The 25,559-nt window shown below is 33.9% G+C and overlaps 2 protein-coding genes across 13 annotated transcripts in view; one reads left to right on the plus strand and one right to left on the minus strand.

Moving 5' to 3' along the window:
- LOC106170824 (kinesin-like protein KIF16B) overlaps window positions 1-3,051 on the plus strand; it is a 26,408-nt gene extending 23,357 nt beyond the window's left edge. For 5 of the 6 annotated variants that reach the window (XM_087004353.1, XM_087004355.1, XM_087004354.1 and 2 more), the window contains exons 29-33: window positions 183-233; window positions 532-672; window positions 953-1,045; window positions 1,263-1,346; window positions 1,789-3,051. In XM_087004353.1, the coding sequence (XP_086860479.1) occupies window positions 183-233; window positions 532-672; window positions 953-1,045; window positions 1,263-1,346; window positions 1,789-1,944 (525 nt within the window). In that variant the 3' untranslated portion in view covers window positions 1,945-3,051. The remainder of the gene's footprint in view (window positions 1-182; window positions 234-531; window positions 673-952; window positions 1,046-1,262; window positions 1,347-1,788) is intronic. The other variant, XM_087004357.1, reaches the window with a different exon arrangement.
- On the minus strand, window positions 2,907-24,552 carry LOC106161333 (cation channel sperm-associated protein subunit gamma 1-like). 7 transcript variants are annotated; one of them, XM_087004364.1, is made up of 27 exons: window positions 24,457-24,552; window positions 22,392-22,622; window positions 22,091-22,147; window positions 18,248-18,398; window positions 17,479-17,608; window positions 16,835-17,042; window positions 16,537-16,611; window positions 16,103-16,286; window positions 15,750-15,944; window positions 15,067-15,265; window positions 14,591-14,705; window positions 14,091-14,237; window positions 13,747-13,853; window positions 13,522-13,633; window positions 13,043-13,225; window positions 12,408-12,594; window positions 11,541-11,665; window positions 11,075-11,215; window positions 10,384-10,540; window positions 8,204-8,363; window positions 7,393-7,485; window positions 7,028-7,120; window positions 6,559-6,661; window positions 6,015-6,171; window positions 4,828-4,902; window positions 4,367-4,537; window positions 2,907-3,810 (listed from the first exon to the last, which is right to left on the minus strand). In XM_087004364.1, exons 2-27 carry the CDS (start codon window positions 22,620-22,622, stop codon window positions 3,713-3,715), a joined length of 3,654 nt encoding a protein of 1,217 aa, XP_086860490.1. In that variant the 5' UTR covers window positions 24,457-24,552; the 3' UTR covers window positions 2,907-3,712. The 7 variants fall into 7 exon arrangements, with proteins under 7 accessions (XP_086860490.1, XP_086860487.1, XP_086860488.1 ...); XM_087004361.1 differs by having other exon boundaries at window positions 2,907-3,813; XM_087004362.1 differs by lacking the exon at window positions 24,457-24,552 and adding an exon at window positions 23,333-23,535 and having other exon boundaries at window positions 2,907-3,813.
- Between the last annotated feature and the right edge of the window lie 1,007 nt (window positions 24,553-25,559).

Consider the following 25,559-nt stretch of genomic DNA (forward strand, 5'->3'; position numbering starts at 1 on the left):
TCATTTACGTGCACTGATTTATGTAATGCTTGTGTATTTTTTTAAAACTTTTATTTTTATTTTATCTGGTCTTCATATTTCTAGAGTACACTTGTTAGAGAGATTATTTTCTTTTTCAAGTATTATTTTTGCTATTTTTCTATGTTATCTTATGTTACTCGTGTGTTGCTCTTTTCTTCAAGAGTCCTGATGATACTTTTAATAGCAGGCGGTTTGCTAGGAGTTTGTCGAATGTAAGTTTTGGTAATTTTGTCAAGAGAATGTTGATAGCTTTCAACTTGTACTGTATTATAGAATTATACTCTTAAGACAATTTTAATGGACACGGCTTGAAATCTGTTATTTATTTTATTGTTATGATTGTTATTATTATTACTATTATTATATTTTTTATAATATTATCTAGTTGGAAGCATTTTTTCCCTGTAGGTCATGATGAAATTGAAGAACATGCATAATAGTCATAACAGCTGTTTACAAACTGATTTCCTGCCCTAAAAACTAAGCTTTTGTGTTTTTGGTTTTCTACAGTCTTCAAGTAACAAGCTCTCCAAGTCCATGCCAAGTCTGGCACTGAACACAGAAGACATAGAAGAACCTGTGGTTGTGGTCATTCCATCTTTTACATTGAGAGGGTATGGTACAGACACACACCACGAGTTTGAAGTGAAGGTAAGTCACCAACTGGTCATCTTTTTCATTTAACTGTTTAAGTTACTGGGGTATAGTCACCACTACAGTCAAACCAAGACACAAAGTACCCCTATGTACAGGATAACCCCAGCACCTAGAATATTGATATGAAGTCGGAAATTTTTATACTGACCAATGATCATGACATTGCAATGTTGAAGTATTGGGAAGTGTATATTTTAAGTTTTGAACCAACATCACTGGAGATTGCAGTTCGATTTTTAAAGCTGACACCGTTTCACTTTCATTGTGTCAACAGATCCGAGTGCTGGAAGAAGAGACATGGAGTGTGTTTCGTCGCTACAGAAGATTCAGAGAGATGCATGAGCATCTGAAGAAAAAATACCCAGAGGTGAGATTGTGTTTTTTCAGTAAATGAAAATTAAAAGAAAATTAAAGAAAATTGATCTGCTTGACCAGTATAGAATTAAAGATGTATATTTGAGAATGCATTGCTCCTCTGCTGCCTAAATGAATTACTTCCTGTTCTTCTCTGTCATACATAATAAGAAAATAACGAGCAGAAACTTGAGAGTAATAATTAGATATATGCATATATTTATATACAGGTGGCAGCTTTGCAATTCCCTCCCAAGAAGTGGTTTGGAAACAGAACAGAAAAAGTTGTAAAGGAAAGACAAAATCAGCTGCAGGTGAGTGGATAGCTGAAATATTGACACTTAGTCTGATGAAAAGTACACACTCAGCATACCTGAATATAACTCAAAACATTTGAAATTGCAGAAATAAATGAAATTTCTAATTTTTTAAAGGAGGTTGAATCATTGAACATTTAAACAAGCCATTGATCAGAACTGATAATCACTTCTATCGAAGTTGCAGTTGGGGTAAGGCCCTTGCTCTCCATGATGGGGTTTATTAAAGTGCTGGGTATTCAGTTTAAAAAAAAAAAACTAACAAAGAATGACAGAGGGCACTTGCAATTTATAATTTGTATGGGCAAGATGGTTTTATACGATTGAATCATTTACATGTACTAAATATGCCCAGTATTTATGCCATTTCATTAACTCTGCAGTTTAACTTTTAGAAGCGTTGTTTATGAATTCAAGTTCTCTCTATGTGTCATTGCAGGAATATGTTCAGCATGTGCTGAGGGTTTGCAGGAAGAACCCAGATTGCCCCCTGCATCCAAACAAAAGCAAATATCTTTCTAAGCAGACACTATTTGAATTTTCACCCTTTTTTAAGAAAGGAGTATTCGAGTCTTCAAAACATGGTACAGGGTAGACATTTCCCATGACAGTGTCAGCACAAGAATTCCAGACTTGTTTATAAATGTTATGTTTAATATTCACTTATCATAAATTTTTTGGTCTACAGCATAAACTTCTATACCAACAGGACTATTATTTATATACATATATGTACAGTAATAAATATAATGTTTTTCTTTGCATTAAAAATGGTTTGGTGAATGTGATCAAGCTTTATATGCTGGTGATAACTGGCCAATTTTTTTGTTGTAAATAATATCCAAGCTGTTTATAAATCAATACAACAGTAATATCAAATATATGGCACAAATGTAGTTCTATAACTGAGTTTGTAAACGGTAACAGATTTGACTAGAACATTATAAGCCATGGTCCGATGTGCAATTCAATTTGATATTTTGTTTTTAACTTTTAATATGAGGTATTATATATTATGAGAGTAAAAAAAAACTTTGTTAAAACAACTGAATAGTTTCAATGATATGCATTTATTAATCATTTACAGGTAACTTAATTGAACAATGTTTAAATGAATTTTTGTATAACCTTGCATTTAAAAAGTACTACTAATACAGTAATAGGGCATGAAAACTCTAATGAATTGTGCTAGAGGTGCTACAGATATTTGCTCAACTGTTTTTCCCCACTGAAAGTCATGAGAGAGAAAGATGGTCTCTATTGACACCTTATTTAAATTTTGGGACGACCGACATTTTGTGATGTAAACTTACTTTCAACTGGATACAAACAAATGCATTATTCATTTCCATTTTGATGTTGTGATATTGGCAGGAAAGATGATTTTAAACTTATATAATTCTTAAGGACAGGCCTTAAATGAAACTTTTTGAAAAGATTTTTTTGTAAGATGTATCACTTTCATGTGTAAAGCAAAACATTCATAGAAGAAGTCCACAAAATCAAAATATTAACATTCCTTCATCATGATTGAGGTAACTATGAAAGAACGTTGTATTCTTTTTTTTTAAATACATTTCCCTTTTCCAAAGATTTTAATGTAACCCAATGTTCTTGTACCCTCTTTGAAAATTCTATCACATAAACCATGTGAATTAACTTTGAAAACAAGTGTAATAAAAATTCTCTTGATATTTTACAAGGTTTTATGGAAATATGTACTTCTAGCAATTCACTTGAAAAATTACCCAACAACAGGATAACTGCACTTGTATTTCAATAACAAATGGATAGGAAAGAGCGTGAAACACAATGTGTAAAAAATACAGGCAAGCACACACTTCTTGTAAGCAAAATACAAGTGGGACTATCCTGTTGGAAGAGCCAGCCATGGTAGAACTATCAATAACACATGAAAGTATATTTACAATATTCAACAAGATGCCAGGATAGATAAATACAAGTGGAAATAAAATATATTTTCTTTCAAATTAAAAATCTGTTTTCTGCTTAACTGCCCTCTACAGGGTCACAGATTGATTTTTCACTTGATATTCAGTTACATCTTTGGCTTATTTCCAATTTTCTGTGGTGAAATCCAAGGGCAATTACTGGGTTGGCCATGGTTTACATAACTACTGAGGCACTGGCACCTGACAAGTCCCTCTGACAGCAATCAAATTAGACAATGTGCTTACTCTACAGTGCACAGTTTTTGGGAAATACTTCCTAACCAGAGGTAATTTTTTTGCCTGACATATGAAAAGGAAACAGATTATGAAACAAAGTATTTAGTACAAGTTGCTGGCTGCATGAAAAAAAAGGGTTTGCAAAGTGAAAATTTGTGTACAAAATTGACGTCATCACACAGTTGGCCTTTGGTAAAGAGTAACATCCCCTGTTTCCATCTCAATTTCTTCTGTAACCTCCCAATCCAAGTCATTGCTGCCCAGTTTTTCAGCTGCTGAAGTAGTGTAAATTTTATCAGATATAAAAAAAAATGCCTTCTATTTAGGACATCCCTCACAATTAAATGGCACTGATAGAGCAAAATTTTAACTGTCTTAATTTAGACCGCATTCACATCGAGTTGAGCCATGGCTCTACAAAGCCACTAACTAAATATGGCAGACATACATGAAAGGAAAACTGCCTAATCTTTTAATAGTCTCTCTGCCTCTCACACGCCTCCCCATGTGTCGTCCCAATGGAGCCGAGATTTAATGACTGTACCCCCGCAGGGAGGACGCGTGTGAGAGGTGGAGAGACTATTAAAAGATAAAGCGGTTTTCCTTTCATGTACGTCCGCCATATTTAGTTCGTGGCTTTGTAGAGCCATGGCTCAACTCGATGTGAATGCGGCCTTAATTCGTACACTACACCTATTCCCACGATGCACTTTAAATTATTCTTACATTAAGGGTAACATATATATATGTATATATATATATATATATATATATATATATATATATATATATATATTTTTTTTTTTTTTTGTGCCAAAAGAAACTTACCAGCATTACTAATGGTATCATCATCCTGGTGCAAGCACTGGGCATCGGTGACTTCACCATCCACCTCTGCCATGGCTCCGTCAACACTGGAGGCTGTAAGTACGACTACTTCAGGAGTGGACATGTTGCCTTGCCCCTCCAACATCTGACTTGACTCTCTCCTATTCCAAACTGAAAAATAACTAGGACTCATGTATCATTTTTATATTTTTTAAAAAATGTATAAACAAGCATTTCTTGGCAAAGACACTATTTTTCTCATTCTGAATTCAGCTTCACAAAAAAAGATCAACAGCAATATAATTCTGATGATCAATTTCATAATCAAATTATTCTGCAATCCATAAACCATGTTAGCAAACTCCCAAAATAAATTCTACGTCCCATAAGCCTTAATTAACTATAATAGTCAAAATACGTAGATATAGAAAATCATTCAGAGTAAAAGTGTTCTCCCTCACCTGACAAAAAGGACGAAGGATTAGAACTGTCTGCCTGTGATCCTTCATCCCTAGCAGTGACTAGAGGATCACTACCTGAATTATATGAAAAACAATTTGTTGGGTTGCAGACTGTAAAGTGACCCAATTAAGGATATTGTTACCCTTAACCAAAACTCCTTATCTACTGCCTTACATACATTCTTTTGGATAACATATAAAACTTCAGTGTTCAGTGACTAAATTAATTAACATTTACACAAGTCATCTTATGGATGACGTCATAATTGTGATTTTGGGATAAAAATAGAAAAATTGGTTGCTCTAATTTCTTTATTTAAGCACCCATGAATATCATTTTAATGCCAATTTAATGACACCATTTAGTACTCCAAAACCCTGCCAGCGATTTTTCTTTTAAGTTCAGATTTTATCATTGATAAAGCAAAATAATGCCTTTTTAAATGAAAATCTGTAATTAAGACCTCATAACTCCATAACAAAAATATTTAAACCAAACTGACGGTACGGGATTGCAGCCCATACATTTGATGTCAACTCTGCCAATTTTTGTGATAAAACCTTGTTCAGGGATGAAGTTATGCCCTATACTGATTGCTATTTCACCTCAAAATGGAAAGGTGTTAAAATGACAATTAAAGCTTTGACTTGCCTATGCTTATGCATTGCAATGAGAAATATAAATGCCAATATCTTATATTTTTGAGTGAATTATTGTTTTAAAGCACAAAGATAGAGGAATAATTGAATAATTATATGCAGTAAAAACCTCATTTTTGATGATGATAAAGGGTTACAATATCTTTAATGACTTAAACAAAATTACAGTAACTAACAACTAAGTCCTTACCAACCAACAAACCTATATTATTAGATAATGATGCATTACTCACTTAAAGAAAACTTATGATAAACAAATTCAAAGGGCTCAGCACCACCTTCGCAAGGGAATCATGTTTTTTTAAAACAGGAGTAACAACTTCATTCTCTTTCCATGACATGCAAATAAATAATCGTCAAACATTGGTGGATGTTACTTTTTGATCAGCATTTTAATTCTGTACATCATATAGGTTCAGATATGCGAAAATCTATAAAACTTCACTGACTGGAAATTAAATGCCTGTCATCTACTACATGTAACCTTTCTTCAGTAACAGAAAAAAAAAACAAAACAAAACACTTACCATATATTAGTCTTTTATCTATGCCTAAAGGCTTGACTCTCTTGCTCCTTTCTTTGAATACAGCCCATCTAGCTTGAATACTCTTAGGTATCCTGTGGTCATCACGTGTAAAGATGAAGTAGCAGAAGATGTACAAGACAAAGCCAAACAAGCTGCCCTGGAAAAGGATATACAAAATGATGAAATAAATAAGAAATAAAGTTAAGTGAGGTATTTGAGTCCAACCAGATATATTTAAACTTTGACTGGGAGAGTTCATACATAAGTAAACATTAAATTATACAAAAAATAAAGAAATCCTTTCTTCATCCGAAACTATATTGATAAAATTCAAATAAATGGACTACCACAGGTTGCATTTTAACCAACATTTTGGTTTTTCAATTGATGAAAAACTCTGGTTCCAGCAAATGAGATGATCACAATATGTACTAAGCCTGTGTATATTACAAAGATTAATATATGTTTACTAGTGTGTAAAAGTGTAATTACTTGGACACTCATCAGCTTTTTGTTTATCGTAATCCAAAGATCATACACTTACAATGATCAAAGCCAACGACACCCTGAAGTCAATTGGAATTCCATGTACACGCAAGACGAAACGACTTGTGAAATCACAATATGAAGAATTGATATCAACTCCCCTAGAAAAAGTTAATATTACAATATAAGATACATAACATGAGGAGTTGGAAAAAATACCATATCAATTCTTGTTCTGAAAGCAGTTATTCTAAGAAGGGGGCTAAGGTTATGGTTAAGAAAGACATTTATATTCATAACATACCAAAATAAATGGAACCTTTGAAACAAACTAGCACCAAGGGGTCTGTTATAACTCCTTGCTAGCACTGAGATCAAGCTCAACACATATATAAATCCATAAGAAAATCAAGGAATCAAGATCAGTCAGTGTATCCTGTTATGTTTCTGGGGTTGTTTTGATGTTAAAGAAGTACAGTCAAAACATTTTACACAAAACAAGCTAGTTTAGGCACAGGGCTCCTTACTTGTTTGAAATCTCCACAAGAAAGTAGTACTCTGGTGATTGCATGAAGGCAGGAATTATGTTGGCACAAGGAGAGAAGGTCTGGCAGAAAAAACTGAAGTGGTATTGGCAAAATGAATTTTTACTTAATTATTACTCAAGAAGTGCATTACCAGAGTAGAAGCTATAATCATCAATACACTTATTTTTGTTGCTAAATGAAATTTCCATTTATTTGGACTAAGTTTAGGAAGAGATTTACAGCAGTGAGCAAGAGGAGGAATAAAGAAGACTCATAACAGAATGGTGGTAGCACTTGTTTTTAAAACAATTACTGAGATTGTATTCTAAGGTTTTGACCCTCCCTCATCCCAGCTGGTATCCTACCTTATTCCATTAGTCAGATGTGTATATACAGGGTAGCCCTCCTCATCCACTATGCTATCTTCCATAGGACCCCAGATCAGGGTGGCTGTGGTGCTAATATTGTAAGTAACACTTTAAGACAAGTGCACTTGGACTCAAAATTATCTGATTTCAATATCTCTAAAAAGGTTTTGATTGCAAACAGTGCGATTCCAAGTTAGGGAGGAGTTTGGTTTTAAAATGTTCAATAGAAATATATTCATAATATAGGTATTGTATATATTAATAAAGTAAACTTGTTTATGTAGTTAGTCTGATGGTCATTGATATGTTCAACTACATGACCATTCACATGAAAAGTAATGAAGGCCACAGACACAGGTGATATATATATATGTACGTGATAGATACAATACGAGTCGCCGAGCTGTACGTGAAATATTACGAGTGTATTGGCGAGCCGCAGGCGAGACAATACACGAGTAATTTTCACGTACAGCTCGGCGACGAGTGTTGTATCTGGCTTAAACCACGGCCTCTGATTGGCTACTACACTAGTAGTGCAACAGACCGTGGAATGCACTTGTACATGACGTGCTTGTATGTCGCATACAGCACGGCCGAGTCTTTTGTTCTACGCGCTAGCCGTGGTTTAAGTAATAATCATAACTTGATTGACTACTCACAGAAGACATTTGGTAGAAAATCAACCAAACATACCTATAATACCTGAAAGACTGGGCAGACAACTCAATCAAATTTCAACTAATGTATTTCTTAAAAGATAAAAACAAAGAGCAATGATAAATCTTTCTTTATGAGAAAAACTTACTTCTTTGCACTGTTATATTTTGCTATTTCTTCATCAGAAAATAATTGTATTTTGTCTATGCTCTCCTCTGACCCTCCTACTACTTTCAGTGTGTATTGCCCTTTAAAAACCCAGTGTTTGCCTATCACAGGATCTACTACACGGAAATAGGGAAGGAAACCTGAAAAAAAAATCAAAGTGGCACTATATACCTAGAGTAAAGCCAGACATATAACTATATTTTTTTTATTCCTGTTATCCTTTGGTTTTTAAAGAAGGAAGCAGGTGATGTCTAGAAAATATATATTTTAAAGGACCAGTTTTAAGAACAAAAAAAAACAGTGTAACACATAACAATACCTTAATCTATTCAAGAAATTGCCAAAAAAAAAATCCAAATTATTATAACCGTATTTTATGTAACTATGCCCCATTTTGAAGAATCTGATGTATAGTGATTATATTGCAAAGCCAGCAAGTATCAGATTATAACCCAACCTTTACACTGTACAATACAACTGAGATGGGTGGTAATAGATAACTTTTTTTGGAAATCTCTCAAGGAACAGGTGAAATGGGCAAAATGGGCCAAAAAGTTCATTTCTGATGAGAAATTTGAGCTAGAAGCATTCTTTAGGTCAGTTATTTAACTATTTTTGGAAACGCATACAAAGCATATGTACTACATATACAATAACTGTAGTAATTATATGTATGTATATAATTGTATTGAAAAGTGTTGAGTGTAGCACAAATTTTTGATAAGTGAGTGTTTTCTATGGCAGAAAATGATGATAAACACACATGTGCAACCATTTTTTTTTCTCACAACAGCCATTTAGGTTGGCAAAATGACAATTTTCAAAATGGCGGACAAAATGCCCTAACAAGAGTTTCAACATCAACAATTAAAGGATCCATAGTTTGTAATATGCCTTTTCTTATGTTTTAAAGGTTGTAAAATATTTGTTCTTATGTTAACACTGCCCTTGTTACACTTTAAATGGAGTTTGGTTACCTTGTTGGTTGATAGTTTATACTGTCAAGCTTGACAGAAGAGCCAGATCTTAGTCAGTCAAAATGAGGAGTGATAAGATATCTCAAGTTCTGCTGGATGTGAATTATGAGGAAGAATCAGTAATTCTGACCTCAAGCAACCAAAGTTTGTGAATTTCTTCAAATTATTAAAATTAGATGAATGGAATATTTATGTTCTGCGCGTAAGAAGCCGGGCAGCAATCACTATCATGTACAGAGACCAACAAAGAAGTTGCCAGAGAAATATCCAACATCTGGATGTCCAAGAATACCTTTCCTCTCTTTGAGAACATTTACAACAGAATAACTGCATATTGAGGCTACATATAAAAAGCATTGTGCTTACATATGATGAATCTTATAGCATAAACACTCTTTGTTACGTTTTGAGTGAAATCTTTTACTTTCGTATATCATCACTTTTAATCCTTACACTTTAAAGACATAAGTTCCCCAAATATATCATAATCCAACATACTTCTGTTGGGAATGTACTTCTCAAAGATAGGGAAAATACTTTTTTGGAGATTCAGGCATTGGAGATTTCCTTGGCAACTGCTTTGCTAGCCTCAGCTTATGACAGGGATGTCTTCCGGCTTCATACATGTAAAACTACAGTGTGTCATCCATCCTATTGTAATAATTTAGAAAAATTTTCACTTTATGGTAAGGTTAATTGATTCTTCATTATAATTCCCATCCAACAGATGTTGGGAAATCTTATCACTCCTCATTTTGATTGATCAAGATGTCTGAGGTGGTTCATTTTCCCCATTTTTGAAGATTCTGGCTCTTCACTCTAGCTTGACAGTTAACTATCAGCTTACATGGTAACTGAACTCACTGTAAAATGTATCAATCTCACTGTTAACATCTGAAATGGATTCTACAACCCCAAAAACATAAGAAAAGACATATGACACACTATAGTACCTTTTATTGTTGTTGATGAAACTCTAGGTAAACAGTTTTGGCTGCCATTTTGAAAACTGTCATTTTACCGGCCTTAATAATTGTTTTTGAAAAAAATGATTGTCAGATTTGTGTTCAGCATCAAATTTCGCCTCAGAAAATACCTGTTATGGAATTTTTTTTTCACCCTACCCTAATACATATCACTATTTGGATTAAAGAAAAATTGAAGAAAAATTCCCTTTTATTACCATTGCTGAAGTAGACACAAGGCATATCTGGATCTGGTGTGGTGCAGTCGTAGGGTTGCTCCAAGCTCTCCTTCAGTTTGTCCAGTGTAGCATTGATGTCAAATGCTAAATGCACTTTGGGAGGACACCCCAACTCTACAGTGATGGCATAGAGGCCCTGAAGTTCACATATTTTAAAACTCAATTCACATCTTACACGAGCAAAAAAAAAAAAAAAAAAAAAAAAATGGCAGCTAAAATATAAAAGTGACAAAATAACAGAACAAATTTACTGCAAATTTCACTACAGTATTGTGGCATTAAATAATCTGAATTTGTTAAATGGCATAAAAATCTTTTTAAAAAAGGATGTTTTAAATCTTATGTCATTCACATTTGCAGAATTCCATCACAAGTAAAAGAGTCAAGACAGCATATCAAGATAAAATACAGAAAAGGATACACTAACAGGCCTATACCCAGCAATTTCAAATTTGGATTCTTTTTCGGATTAATAAAAGTGACCCTTTATAAGACCCATATTGAGGAATGGCAAAAAACCTAGATCAAATTCTGATTCAAAGCAGACTCTTTTCCGTCCAAAAGAACAGTTCTTTCAAACCCCACTCCCCACCACCACCTTTGCAAACAGTGCCCAGTAAAGTTTAAATCAATAAAATACAATTTATCACTGTGCTGTGGAACAATTCACCTCTCCTTTCTTAGTCCCATCCCAGTCCTGTTTAAAGCACTGAAAGTCAGACTGCCACAGCCTGAACAAGACTGTAGTGGGGACCAAGGAGTGGCCTGGCGGGTGCTGCTCCTGAATGCTGCCCAGGTCTGTGACAGAGATCTGGGAAATACAACATGAATACAGTGAATATAAGTATGCTTTTACAAAGAAAAACTCTCTATTTATAACTTTTGATATTTTGATATCTTTAAAGAATGTAAAACAATTTACAATTAAAAACAAATGTGAAATCCTTCTCAAATGTATAAAACAACAACATTCAAACCATTCCCATTTTTTTTCAGTGAGTTCAGCTGAAAATATATTCGTTTAAAACAAAAAAAATGTAGAACCCAAACTTCGGTGACTTTGACAGACTTCTGATTTTAAAATTCTTGCATTTATTTATTTTAATTCACATAAAAATGCTCCAATGAACCATTACCCTGTACTGCACTGTATCATTGAAATGGAAGAACTGTCTCTGAGCATCCACCTGGATCAAGCTACTGTTGGTCACCTCAACAGACAGGTGAAGCTGGTTTATCTCAAAGTTACTGTGCACAATACCTTATGAAATAAAGAATTCCATATCAAATATAAACAAGGCAGCAAAGCTGTCAAATATACAGACAAAAAGCAGAAAAAATGATACATAAAATAGGCTACTGTTAGTTTTGATACAATCATACATTATGACAGCAAAATCAATACCAAATTTTCTACATGCACAACAGATAAAATGGATGTAAGTAAAATGTGTAGCTAGTATAAGGCTTCAGGCCCATAAGAGTTCAAGTTCACACTTTGAAAATGACAAAATGGAAAAATGAAAATTTCACAAAAAATGCATAAATTCCAGAAACAATCATGATAATCCATTCAAGCTGGTTTTCCAATCTGAGCTTCATTTAAACCCTACAAATTATGCTTATAAGTTCTAAAATAATAAGTAAAACTGCAGGTGATGGCAATATGTACATACACATCTGTGTCTGTACATAAAAATTAATAATAACAAAATGAAAATCCAAAAAAAATTTTAATCACTGGATACAGACACTTGTTGCTGTAGTGCTAACTGAAAGGGACAAAATTTATGATATATAGGGCTTCCCAATCATCTAAATGTCAACTTTGTTAAGAGGACTGAAATCATCAGATGAGGTAACCCTGACATATTATATAAAAATATTGGTAAATGCTTGAAAATAAGAAAAAAATTCTTTGTGAATCAGGTTATGTAAGTCACTGCATAAAACAGTACAAACTTAAAACTAAACTGGAAGGTTACATTTAATCTGCATCTTACCATTGATCTCATCCATATTCAAGGCCAAATCAATCTTAAATGAAAAAGTCTGGTAGCGCTCTAAGTAAATCAACGATGGGAGCACATCATGGGGGATATTTTCATCATACATCTTGCCTTGTCGGTCCAGTCGGAAATGTATACCATGCCTCAAGTAATGGTTAACATACAGGTATTGGTCAAAGTCCTGTAAAAATACAAATTACTGTGCTGTATGAACTGCCATATACTAAAATACTTGTCAAAATAATATCAAGTCCATATGAGTTTAATACAGGGGTGGATCCAGAGATATTTTCTGAGTCTTCTAAATTATCTTTGTTGATCCATCCTCCATTTTTGACCGTCTTCCAACAGAAAAAATCTTACTGTCTTCCAGAAGACCCAGAAGACAGCCCCTGCAATACATCATATCTTAAACACTTGGACAGAATTCATGTAAACATACTGAACATGAATAAAAGGCAGCTCAAGGAATTTTTACAGGATGCAAAGACCTATGAGAAACCTTAGGAGGAACTAATTATGACAAGATTCTATATGCAATTTTTCCCAAAGTGGTGTTTAAATTCTATACATTTAATCTGTATTATCCTTTGAATATTGTGGAAAACAGAGCACTCTAATAAACATACCTCTCCCATTGCAAATTCTCCTGAACTTTTCCACTCAGCAATCTCATCTCGATACTTGAGCAAGTACCCGGATCTCTGCTTCTTTTTTAACAACTTGTTAACCAGGGCTTGATATGACAGCCTGGATGGCTGGGAGTGAATATCCAGGGTACTGTCTACCATTGGTGGAGTCCAAGAAAATTTCTGATAAGACAAAAAAGAGAGAAAAAATGAGAAATGTCCAATATTAATGGCTGCAATATCTAATATATGACTCATTATGAAAAACAGGTAAAAGATGTATCAAATATTTTGTAGTATTGGAGAGAAGTTATATGTTTTTATCTTCACTATTGGCATCACCGTTTTTTTTTTTTTTATTCAATTTGGGAATCAAAATAATATTTGAAAAACACAAATAAAATTCAGCACCTCTTCTGCTTATTACCAACCTTATTTGGTCTTTTGTCAAATATCATCTTGAAACAATCATCTCTTACCTCAGTTCTTGTGTACTTCTGAAATCCTGGGATCTCAAAAGTGATGGATGACACAGGACAGGCGTGTTTATGAATGACCACATCTTCACTATGGCCAGGCGCATCTAGATCTCTGGAAAAACCAAACATTACATAATAATAATATATATATATTACTACGCATGCATGATCTTTATAAGAAATTTCCTCAAATACAAGAGATTATCACATACAGTGCACACTTACATCAGAGCATCCTTAACAGCATTCTCATAGGCCATAAGTGACAGCACATCATCAACTGGGATAACTTTTCTCAAAATTCCATCCTGATGATCTTCCACAGCAATCAACTGCAAGTTTGTAGACTCACATTATATGTAATACTATTTCTGTTTCTTAAAATGGGGAATGAAAACTTGTATCATAAAATCAAATAACTTTTAAGACAAAATTTGCTTAAGACACACACAATCAAGCTAAACATTCCAAAGAGTAAAATTTGTAGTTTATAGATTTGGAACATCATACACCTGTCCCTCTGTTTCTTAAGATTACTAAGCAATGCCACATTCACTATCTTACCATACCTGCACCAATTCTCCAAAATATGAGTAGAACAGTGAAAATGTGACTCCTTGCAGCTGGGAGGTTTGCTGCAGGGACTTCACTACCTCCCATTGCTGACTTGGATACAGTTTAGTAACTGTCTTAGTCCCAGTCGTGCCATACCATATCTAGAAACAAGAAGTTACAGGTACCTCTACTCTGGTTTGTGGATTTTACAGGCTTTTGCCATTCCATTTCCCCTGACATGATGTCAAATTATGAAATTTAAGTTTTTTTTTTTTTAAATTCTTTCATGAAGTTTAATTACAAACTTTTTTTATGAATATGAACACTGTTTATATTAGCCAGATCATTAAAGAAATGAAACTTGGATATCTAAATGTTAAAAAAAAAAATCCCAAACAGTGAGATGGAAACAACAGACAGAAATGAATACTGAAAATTCTTAAACACTGCAAAAATATGAGTGGACAGCATTGTAAAAATTTAACCCCAAGAGATTAAGAAAAAAGGTACGCACCTCTCCAGAGTCTGTTAAGAAAGCAAATCTTCCATCATCAGCAACAGTCAGCAAAGTGATGTTACTGGTGATGGGGAAACCTTTCAGCATCTGCAGGCTATGGCCACCATCAACACTACAGTAAGAGAAACATGTTGCCAAAATGTGTTTTATTATGGTAACTTAATTAGTGTATAAGCCACACAAAGTTACTATTCTTATACTAACTTAAAACAGTTTGTAACTAGTAATATTCAAGTAAACAGCTAAGGTACACAGGTACACTGTGACTGCAATAGATGATACAGACAACAAGTTGAGAGAAACTTAAATTAATCCATCTGATGTAAAAAAAATATACCCTTTAGGATGAAAACCAGTCCAGTAAGATTTGTGACAACTGAGAAATATATGCATAACACTATGTAATCTGAGAAGATTAATCTAGAAAAGTAGCCTCTTGCCTCATAAAGTAAGGGTAATATCACAGGTTTTACCTGTGTATAATGACATTTCCCCACATAAAAAGATGGCGGCTGACATGGCCAGCAGAAGTCAATCCAGTGAGACGGATTTCAAAATCCTCTCCAGAACTGATAACAGGGAAGCGGCAAGTGGTTGAATAATCTTGAGCACGAGACAAATCATTGGGGAATTCTATTAAACTCTGCCATTCATACTGAAGGGCACTGGCAGCTAAAAGAATTGAAAAAATTCTGACTTAAAGTTACCAGCTACTTTCACATATATATATATATATATATATATATATATATATATATATATATATATATATATATATATATATATATATATATATAGTAATTTATGTTACTTATCTTTTCCTGTCACCATAATCTTTAAATCATCCCTATGCCCATCCATAAAATAAAAGTATATGTTACTTAAACTAAGAATATTTAGTCTTGCATGCCAAAAAATTACAATTCACTATGTAATATCCTTTACCATGCTTTAGAAAAAAAAGATGCAGACATCTCATATTATATAAAAAATGTATCAACAAACTATTAAATATAAACATAAAATTCATGAAACTGCTCAGTATGTGCATAAATAAAATGCCACGCAAATAGCAGTCAAAAATCTTAACTCTCAAAAAAATGCATTCAGAATTTCAAAAATCTCAAATTACAACATTTTTCCTAACTACACCTACCAGATAGAGATACCAGGGCATAGAAGCCAAGTTGGTTGGGTGATTTTGTTAAGTACAACAGTACAGAGATGGTGTTGTCCAGGTCTGCAGCCAGTGTGGCATCTATCACAGTGCAGTTGTCATAGTCTGCTGTTGGATACATATCACAAGGGTGCTTACCATGCATGTCAACCAGTTCAGAAAACTCCAACTCATCTGGAATAAAACTTACGGTATAAAGGTACTGGTAGTCTTTATGTCAAGAACTTTTGAATCCACTACAAAGTTTAAGCTTTTTTCAAAAATTAAACTCAATTTAAGTCTGGCTCCAAGTCCAACACATGCAGTAAGTTGATCTAATTTCTTGAAGTTACCTGATATTTTTTTTAATGGTGCTATGAATATCTTTCCCTCTTCTTGGCCAGTACCAAGGAGTAAGACATGTATGCTGTAGGCCCTGGTTTGACTGGGTAGTATCACCTTCTTCAGTGGCTTATTTAGTGTGGTAACCACACTGAAGTTAGGAGATCCATTCACTGGCATTTGGTATAGGGCAGTCTTAAATAGAAAATGATATATAAGGTGACAATACAGGCTTATGATTCCCTCTCCCACGATAAGAACATGATAACAAAGGCCTCAGAGAACAGGGCCACATTGGCAAAGTCATCCAACAGCTCTAAAGAGACTTCCATGTTCAAAAATTTGTGGTGTTCATGGTCATACAGCTATTAGGCATACTTAAGACAAAAATATGTTACAATTTGGCAATAAGCAAAAATTTTCTAATCTAATTCTTTATACATACTGAGGTTAAAAGAAGATAACTTTCCCTCAAAGAGGTAACAGACACCACTGAACTGTCAAAGGAATCATTCAAAGCCTGAAACAAAACATTCACTGGTGAGAATTACTGATATTTTGATCAGCACAAGTACCTTAAATCACAGCATTTAAAATGTACAAGAAGGATTGATCTAGTATTCTACTCACTCTTCTATTTTATAAATCATTAAAGGCACTGGGATTACATTTAGAGTGTCAGCAAGAACAATTCATATTCTAGATTCATCCCCAATAAGGATTTACAAAAAATCTATAATAACCTTTAATGATACATAATTCCTAAACTCATCATTGCTGATGATGATGATATTCTGGTGAGTAAATCCTCCAAGGGCCATGCTAGAGGACAGGTGAGGAAGGTAGGGCAAGGGAAAAGTCCTTCCAGACGCCAATTCTTGAAACACTGTATCTAGATTGCTGGCGTTTAACTGTGCTTGCTGTGACAGAGTGTCAAGATACAGCAACGTTCTGCAATTTGAATTTTTACAAGGAAATGATATCTGTAATGAAATTTTTGATTTATTGCATTTCCACAAAGGATGGATATCACCACTTTAAAGAGAAAAGAAAAATTAAAGACACAACTGCTATTACATGGTGGATGTCATACAACTTCATAGAAATAAATGAATAAATTCCGTCAACAATCCTAAAGGAAATTATACCTTGCTCTGAATATTTTTAGAAAGTTTTTAAAACACATATGAAAATTAGAAAGTCACAGAAAAGTCAAACCTTCAACACCACATAAGAAAGGTAACAATATATTAAAACGCTTACACATACCATAAAATGAAAAGAATACCCAGAACAGATTAAAGTTTCTTAAGAGGCACAATGAAGCATACCAAACATTAAACAAGAAACTTCAATATAAACAACTTGAGCACTGTGAGTTATCTACCTAAGAGGAGTTACATATTGTTCCATTCCAGGTTGGTTAACAGAGACAGGGATATGGTGTTCCAACCCCGTGGTGGCCAGAGGCACCAGCCAAGCAGGTTCACACAATAAGCAATCACAAGTAGAGGAAGCTACAGGCAGACAGGAGAAGGAATAGAGAAAGGCAAATGATAAGCAGAGACTGTCTAAAACTGACATGAAAAGGGGATTTGAGGACAAAAGACTGAATTCTTCTACAATCCGTATTTAGACATATCAAAACAAGTGGCAGCCTATAAAATAGTTAGTGGTTTTATGTTTTTAAGTCTATGTCCTAAACACAGATGGTAGATAAAAAGTATGAAACTGTCCTATAAGAAATTGTACTGTATAAAACAAAAGTCAAATTACAGGCAAGCTCTTTTTTAAACTTTAGATTACTGTGCATACAAAGCAACCTGAAGTCACACCAAGAACTGACCTAGGAGATGAAAATTAAAAAATAATCAAAAAAGAATAAATCAACTCTCTCTGAAAAAAAGGCACCATAAAAAAAGAGACGTGATGAAAATAAGTTATATTTATTGGCAATACCACACAGAAAATGTCACATAACAAAGTATCATCAACGTTTGGTCAGAGACAATGATAAAGTTAAGTCAACTCCCTGGGAAACTGTTCTTGTTTTGCACATGCATACAGAGAGAAGTTAATGCCACCACAGTCAAATATCCCACATTATAATATATAAGTATTGATATTTTTCATCTTCAAAATCCACTAAACTTTACCTGATGTGTTCTTTAGGTCTACAAGTTGTCCTTTGTAAAAATTTTGTATCAGTCCAGTATAATGTAATTGTTTATCCTTTGGTCCTAAAGATGTCATCACATTGGGGGTGAACCCTGTCATTGCCAGCTTTCTGGGCGTATCCCACATGTCCTAAATGGAAAATGTCAAATTTGTAATTAATAATTTAACTTTCAGATTAAGGCTGTGGTTCAACAAAACCTTCCCAACAGTAGGTATTATGAATTGCTTCAAAGACAATTTTTTTTGCATTGAAACTTTTTTTTTTACTTTTTTACTTTTTTTATTTCAGTCTCTCTTTTTTTTTACATCCAAAATGGTCAGGAGATATTGTGCAAAAATTTAAAGAAATCAATAAAAACAAAGCAGCAAAGCTGTCAAATGTACAGACAAAAAACAGAAAATAAAGATGCAAAAAAGGTCATTTTGTCAATTTTGATGCAATAATAAATAATGCTTATAATAGCACTGTCAGTCAACACTGAATTTTAATCTTGCACAACAGGTAACATGGTCAATAACAGGAGCAGACCCAGAGATATTTTCTGACAGTATTACAAAGTATCTATGTTGATCCATCCTCCATTTTGATGGTCTTCCAACAGAAAAAAATACATACCAGTCAATATAAACTTAATAACCTGACTGTCTTCCGGAAGACCCAGAAGATGGTCTCAATCCACCCCTTCAATAAGATTACAGTTTCAGGACCATGAGAGTTCAAATTCACATTATGAAACTCTCAATATTTGAAAAATGATGACAGTGCATAAAATAATATTACATAATGTTTAAAGACATAAAAAACAATACAACTGCTTATGTAGAAATACAGAAAATGTGCAGAGCCCCAGGCAGATGAGAGTCAAAAGTCACAAATGCAAGTGTTTGAGAAAAAATTATAAAGGAAAACAACAAAATTAGAAAAGCACTTTGAGAGTGCAGACCTCTGCCAAGGCAGCAATTGTTGATTATTATTGATAATTGATTGATTATTGATCCGGACCACCACCAAAAATTAATCATTGTCCTCTTTGGCCCACTTCCGACAGTTCCTGAAAATTTCTGCAAAATCGGTCCAAAACTTTTTTGTGTTATGTGGATGACAGACAAACAGGGGTGAAAATATAACCTCCTTGGCAGAGCTTGAGGTAAATATAATTCCAATGAAGATGCTATTCAAACTTTTAATCTTCCAGTTTGATATATATATATATATATATATATATATATATATATATATATATATATATATATATATATATATATATATATATATATATTTAAAACTTATTTGCAATATTAAACAAAATTTACCTGCATAATTATCACTGCTTCCTTATTATTAATCTAGCAGAGAGCTTTACCTTTGGGAGTTTACAGGGAAATATCAACAAGTGTGCTTTACGTAATCTCATTTAATGGCCTATTAAAGCAAATGACTTTATAACTCTGAAATTAATCTAGTGATACCCAAGGGTAATTTACAGATTGACCCACTCAAAGGTCTTCAGGCCCATAAGTCACACCTTAAGAAAAGCACAAAACCATAATGCCCAAAATAGGAGACTACCAATCCTGATGCAATAATACATTATGTTTAACTGCACAGTCAACATCAACTTATGCACAACAGGTAACACAGACGAAAGTAAAAGCATAAGGCTCCAGGCCCATCAGAGTTCAAGTTTATACTTAGAAAGTGCCAGAATGAGAAAAATGAAAATTTCACAAAAAATGCATAAATACAATAAACATGATAATCCAATAGAGCTGGTTTTCTCATGAGCTGAAGGCCAATCCTAAAAATCGTACTTGTAAGTGTAAAATTATAATAAGTGGCACAGTGGCACCTGTGTTTCTTTTTTGAAAGTTTGACAGTCATAAGTAACACGGTTTTCCCATAATGGTCATCAAGGCAGCAGCACCAAAAATTGTGTTTTCTTCTATTTTGATGCAACATTACATAATGCTTAACAGCATAATGACCATCGATTATTAATAATAAAATATAAGTGTCATGGATTTTCACAAAATGTGACTAGCATGGGTCTTCAAGCCCGTGGAGGTTCTAAGTCACACCTTGGAAATGCCAATATGTGAAAAATTAAATTTTCACAAAAAACTGTTTAATTGCCAGAAAAATTTACCAAACAGACTGCATTGCCTACTGAAGCTGTATTTTAGTCCCATGTCTCTTTCCTGTAAGTTTGAGAACAGTAAGTGACATGATTTTCCTTAAATGGTCATCATGGGAGCAGTGCCCAAAATAGGGGTTTCTTCAAATTTTGATGCAATATTACATAATGTTTAACAGCATAATGACCATCAATTTTTAATAATAAAATATTAGTATCATGGATATTCAGAAAATATGACTAGCAAAGGTCTTCAGGCCCATGGAACTTCGAAGTCACATCTTGAAAATGCCAAAATGTAAATAAGACAGCACTTTTCTGAAATGGGTTTATTTCCATTTTTAACACTTTTTTAACATAAAACAAAATTAACAGTTTACTGCCATTTTTATATGACCAATGAAGAAAATTGATGAGATGGGAAAAGTATCAATAGAACAGTGTTAAATGTCCAACTTCCTCCATTCTGAGATTCTGAACATAGTGGATGAATGCATCTGACAAACTGCAACGAATTTTTGACACTGCAAAAAATTTTTGACACTTTATTACACAATACATGATAACAAGTTTACCATCATTTTTAAAAAATCAACTAACAATGTTGTAAAGATGCAGGAAATGTCAAACAAACACTTTTACGTATCTTATTAGTTCAATAATGAGACTGTTAACATACCTAAGAATTGAATGTGAGGAAATGTGAAAAAACAGCATAACTTCTAAAATAATGGACTGATTATGCTGATTTTCAAACTCAATCTGCGTTTTAGTAAGATAGGCCCCTCCTGTGAGTATAATGACAATTGGCCAATCTGTTTTTCTTATATTGTGTTATCAGTGTTGCATATATACTGAAAAAAGTGAAAAAACAGCATAAATTCCCTATAAGTGACCCGATCGTGCTGATTTTCAAACTTGACCTGCATATTATGAATATTTATCAGTTCTGTAAGTTTCAAGCCGAAAGGTAAAATGGTTTTCCACTTATCGTGTTATCGGTGCTGCACATATGCTGAAAAAAGAGAAAAAATAGCCTAAATTCACTAAAAATGACCCAATCACGCTGATTTTCGAACTTGACCTCCGTATTATGTATATTCATCAGTTCTGTAAGTTTCAAGCCAAAAGGTAAAATGGTTTTCCACTTATCGTGTTATCGGTGCTGCATATATGCTGAAAAAAGTGAAAAAACAGCATAAATTCCATATAAGTGACCCGATCATGCTGATTTTCGAACTCGACCTGCGTATTATGAATATTCATCAGTTCTGTAAGTTTCAAACAAAAAGAAAAAACATTTTTCCACTTATCGTGTTATCGGTAAAAGTGCACGGCGACGACGGCAACGACGGCGACAGCGACGACAGACGCAGATGACGGCTATATGTACAGACACATCTGTGTCTGTACATAAAAAGTGTCTCACTAAGCCTCATAATTCATAACAACAGGCCAATAGTAAATAATACCATTGGGAAGACTGGATATTAAGTGGGAAATTCCAAGAATCTGACAGCTAAATTAAAGCCTATAGTATGCCTATCAATAATCATGGAATTTTAATTTCAAATTACAGTGTCTGTTGGTTTACCAAAGCCCCAGTCAGTGAAGCGCTGAGTATAAATAGTGACCCAAGTGAAACTAGATAAATCTCCAGCCTAGAGCACATTCAGTTATACAAACCGTTTCTCCACACACAACTCTGACCCGCAAAAAATATGGGAATACAGCACTATCCTCCTAAAAATAAGAGTATATTTGCCAAACCTTAGACATCAATAAAAAATATCAAAATATCATAAACATGTGGTGGTGTTGACCTTCAAATTTCAACACCTCTTTCATTTTAGCTAACTTTTTTATCTTTCTCTCTGCATTCCTTCTTTTCTTAAAATAAATTTATATAAACAACATGGCACTACAATATGTTCTCTCTTTTTTGCCAAAGTCGATTAACATAGTAAGTACACAAAACTGTTTTCACCTGACCATGAGCCGTAAGATGAAATACATCAGATTCCATTGAACTATTTAAGGGTTGTTCTGGTTTTAAAACATTGACAGCCTGTACTACATGATAAGGGTTTGCTGTCTCTGTCGCTTCCACTTTCCACCAACACCTGCTCAAATGCTCCTCAGTAGTTCTTACTGGATTAAGCACTAGCGTCACTGCCAAGAGGACCATATTCCATACTGTCCAGTGTGATTTCATCATCTGAAATAACAATAATGTATATCTGGATGAATAAGTCAAATAATTCCAACTCTGGCATATGACTAATGGGTGAAAGATTGCTGGCATTTTACAATGTTATGGTTTGTGGAATCAGAATCACTTAATAAAAATGATAATATTATCAGATATAATGTATTTTTATATGATGTATTTCATTTAAAATCTCAATCTGTCTTATAATCTAAGAACTAAACATTACAGTTGATAAAGATTTTAAAATGACAAAATTGAGAGCTACATGTAAAAATGGCAAACTAATCATAAAAATTATAAACAGCTTGTTAAAAACCTCAAATTTTGAGTCTAATTTTTGATCACAATAAAGAATAATCTACAAGATAAAAAACAAAAAAATAAAAACTGCTTGATCAATCACAATTCACTGTTTCAAAAAATGTAAGTCTTTAAATTGTTTGTTAAAATTGTACAAGTTATCTATGGCTCTCATTTGAATAAGAAACTATTCCATAGTTTACGTATATAATAAATTTAAAGCCCATACACCATAAAATGTATTAGCTTTTTTCTCTGAAGCAGCATGTTCTAAGAGTAAATGCTTAAAAGTTAAAGTCCTAGTAATCCGTCCATGCTAATGTGGCCGAGTGAGTTCTGAGATATATAATGGTTCCATTTTCTGTAACTGCTTTAAAAATTATACACAGAACTTTTAATAAAATTCTATCTCTTACAAATTATAGCCACTAAACACTTGTTTCTTAGTGTACAGCTGGCACCAATTCCTCAACCAAACTGTATATTAAACTTCTGCTCCAGATGAGTAGGGTGTTCTGTCGATTAACGTGTAAGGTCCACTCCACAGGGTTTTCCTACCAAAACGAATATTTCTGAGGTAAAACCCTGGAGCCGTAGCTCGAGGTTACGTCAAAGTCAAAGAACCGGGGGCGTCTCGATAGTCCGAAGGTTCATTGGTCCGAAGGTTCATTGGTCCGAAAAGTGGTAACATTTTTGGTACTTTTGTAGTATACCCCCCCACCCTGTAACTTCCTGAAACTTTCATTTTTCAAACATTTTTTTACATTGTCTATTTCACCTATGTCAAAACTGTTGAAATAAAATGTTTTTGTAATTACCTGTGGTCTTTTTAGTTTTAATCACGTTTAATCCACCCCATTGAAATACAATGTGAAAATTTACAATGTACCCGCAGTCAATATCTTGCCGCGTTTTCGTTGGCTAACTCTACCTTATTTTATGTGAACATAGGTTTGATACATTGTATACTTGGACTTCCTCTGTGAAATTATTATGAGCTACTTGTTCACATAAAATTACCTTAGAGTTAGCCAACGAAAACGCGGCAAGTTATTGACTGCGGGTGTAAATTGAAGATTCTAACATTGTATTTCAATGGGCTGGATTAAACATGATTAAAACTAATAAAAAGACCACAGGTAATTACAAAAGCATTTAATTGAAATAGCTTTGACATAGATGAACAATAAAATGTAAAAAAACTGTTTGAAAAGTGAACGTTACAGAAAGTTACAGGGTGGGGGGGTATACTACAAAAGTACCACATTTTTATCGATTTTTTAATCAAGAGTTCATTGGTCCGAAGGTTCTACTATCGCTACGGCCCCCAAAGAACCAAGTGTGCCAGGTGCCTTTTTCTTTTTCTTTTTCTAAAATTCACATGTTGGTCTGCTTCGCTGAATAATTCAATTCCAGAGCTTAATTGCAGATTTTGGGGTATTACTGTTAACTTAAGAATAATGCCTCAATTCACTAACATTACAAGTGTATTTGAGCTCATTCAGCTTGCATCAAAGAAAATGGATCTAAACGATCTTACCCTTCATGCTTTCTCAGAAAGACCATCCGTATTTCGCGGTTGCGCAGTATTCTTGACCTTGACCTTTGCACGACAGGTGTTCCGATTTGTGATGTTCCGAAGACAACATCAATGGAATATGTCCGGTGCTTTGGTTGGATTAAATTGTCGCACAATCTTCTTGCTGTATTATGTAATGTTTAGAATGCATCCAGTATAGTAAATGGTATTTCGGGTGCATAAAACAAGTGTTCAAATTTCCATAAACCATTAAATCTGATTTTAAATAAAAGGAAAGGGGAACGCGAATTCTTTTTATCTTTTTGTACTAAAATCGATTTATTCCTAGGCCTAAAAAAAGACCATGATGTCGGCCTTATAACGATAACGTGTTTTTAAATTGTTCATTTATTTATATATTTTTACCGCAAAGAGGACCAACAGCAAGGAAGAGAGAGAGAGATGCTAACAGTACCAAACCGAAAAAGTTAATTCTTGATAATGATATTTTGTTTTTCAGAAAACGAGCATGTCCAAAGTCATTATGCAACCTACGTCTAGGCCTCCAATATAGTACAGGTACACTGTACGTAGTTCTTTATATTCAGTATCGCCAGTTTTTGTTTGCCGTTTCTATAATAACAAGTAGCCTAATAGGCCTGATTTGCAACTCCGGTAGTAGGCCTACGATTTTCATAAAAAATCATTATAACATCACCATCGAGTTTTCATTCATTTATTTAAAATTTTTACTTTTTTAAAATTATTAAAGACAGTTAGTTTGTCCAAGTCAAAGCATCGGTAAGATTCATTACCCCGTGGGAACCAGGGAAGGTTGACAGTTTGTTAAGCAAAACGATAAAATATGAAACTTTCAAAATTTGAGTATTAAGATCCTTGTGCTTTTTGCCTTAACCTATAAGCTCACAGCTCCCCTTCCGATATTTTAGTTTTAGCATTTCACTCCCTCTCAGTCCATCATCCGCGGCAGTCTCTACTTTCTCTGAATACAGAATTTAGGATGAGATGGAGGCAAGACGCGCCTCCTATTTTATACAGGAGATATTGACGTACGCTGTAGATGCATTCGCCAGTAGACTTGTGACTTTTAAGGAGAACATTCC

Source organism: Lingula anatina, chromosome 2, assembly GCF_051362555.1.
Source record: "Lingula anatina isolate TDL-2025a chromosome 2, LinAna3.0, whole genome shotgun sequence".
In the NCBI taxonomy this organism is placed as follows: domain Eukaryota; kingdom Metazoa; phylum Brachiopoda; class Lingulata; order Lingulida; family Lingulidae; genus Lingula; species Lingula anatina.

Coding starts and splice junctions, on each gene's coding strand:
- LOC106161333 (XM_087004361.1), bottom strand. CDS start 22,622: ATGATGAAATCACACTGGACAGTATGGAATATGGTCCTCTTGGCAGTG. Junction 22,148..22,391: donor ATCTTACGGCTCATGGTCAG/GTGAAAACAGTT, acceptor TCTTATTTTTAG/GAGGATAGTGCTGTATTCCC. Junction 17,043..17,478: donor CAATATGTAACTCCTCTTAG/GTAGATAACTCA, acceptor TTCAAATTGCAG/AACGTTGCTGTATCTTGACA.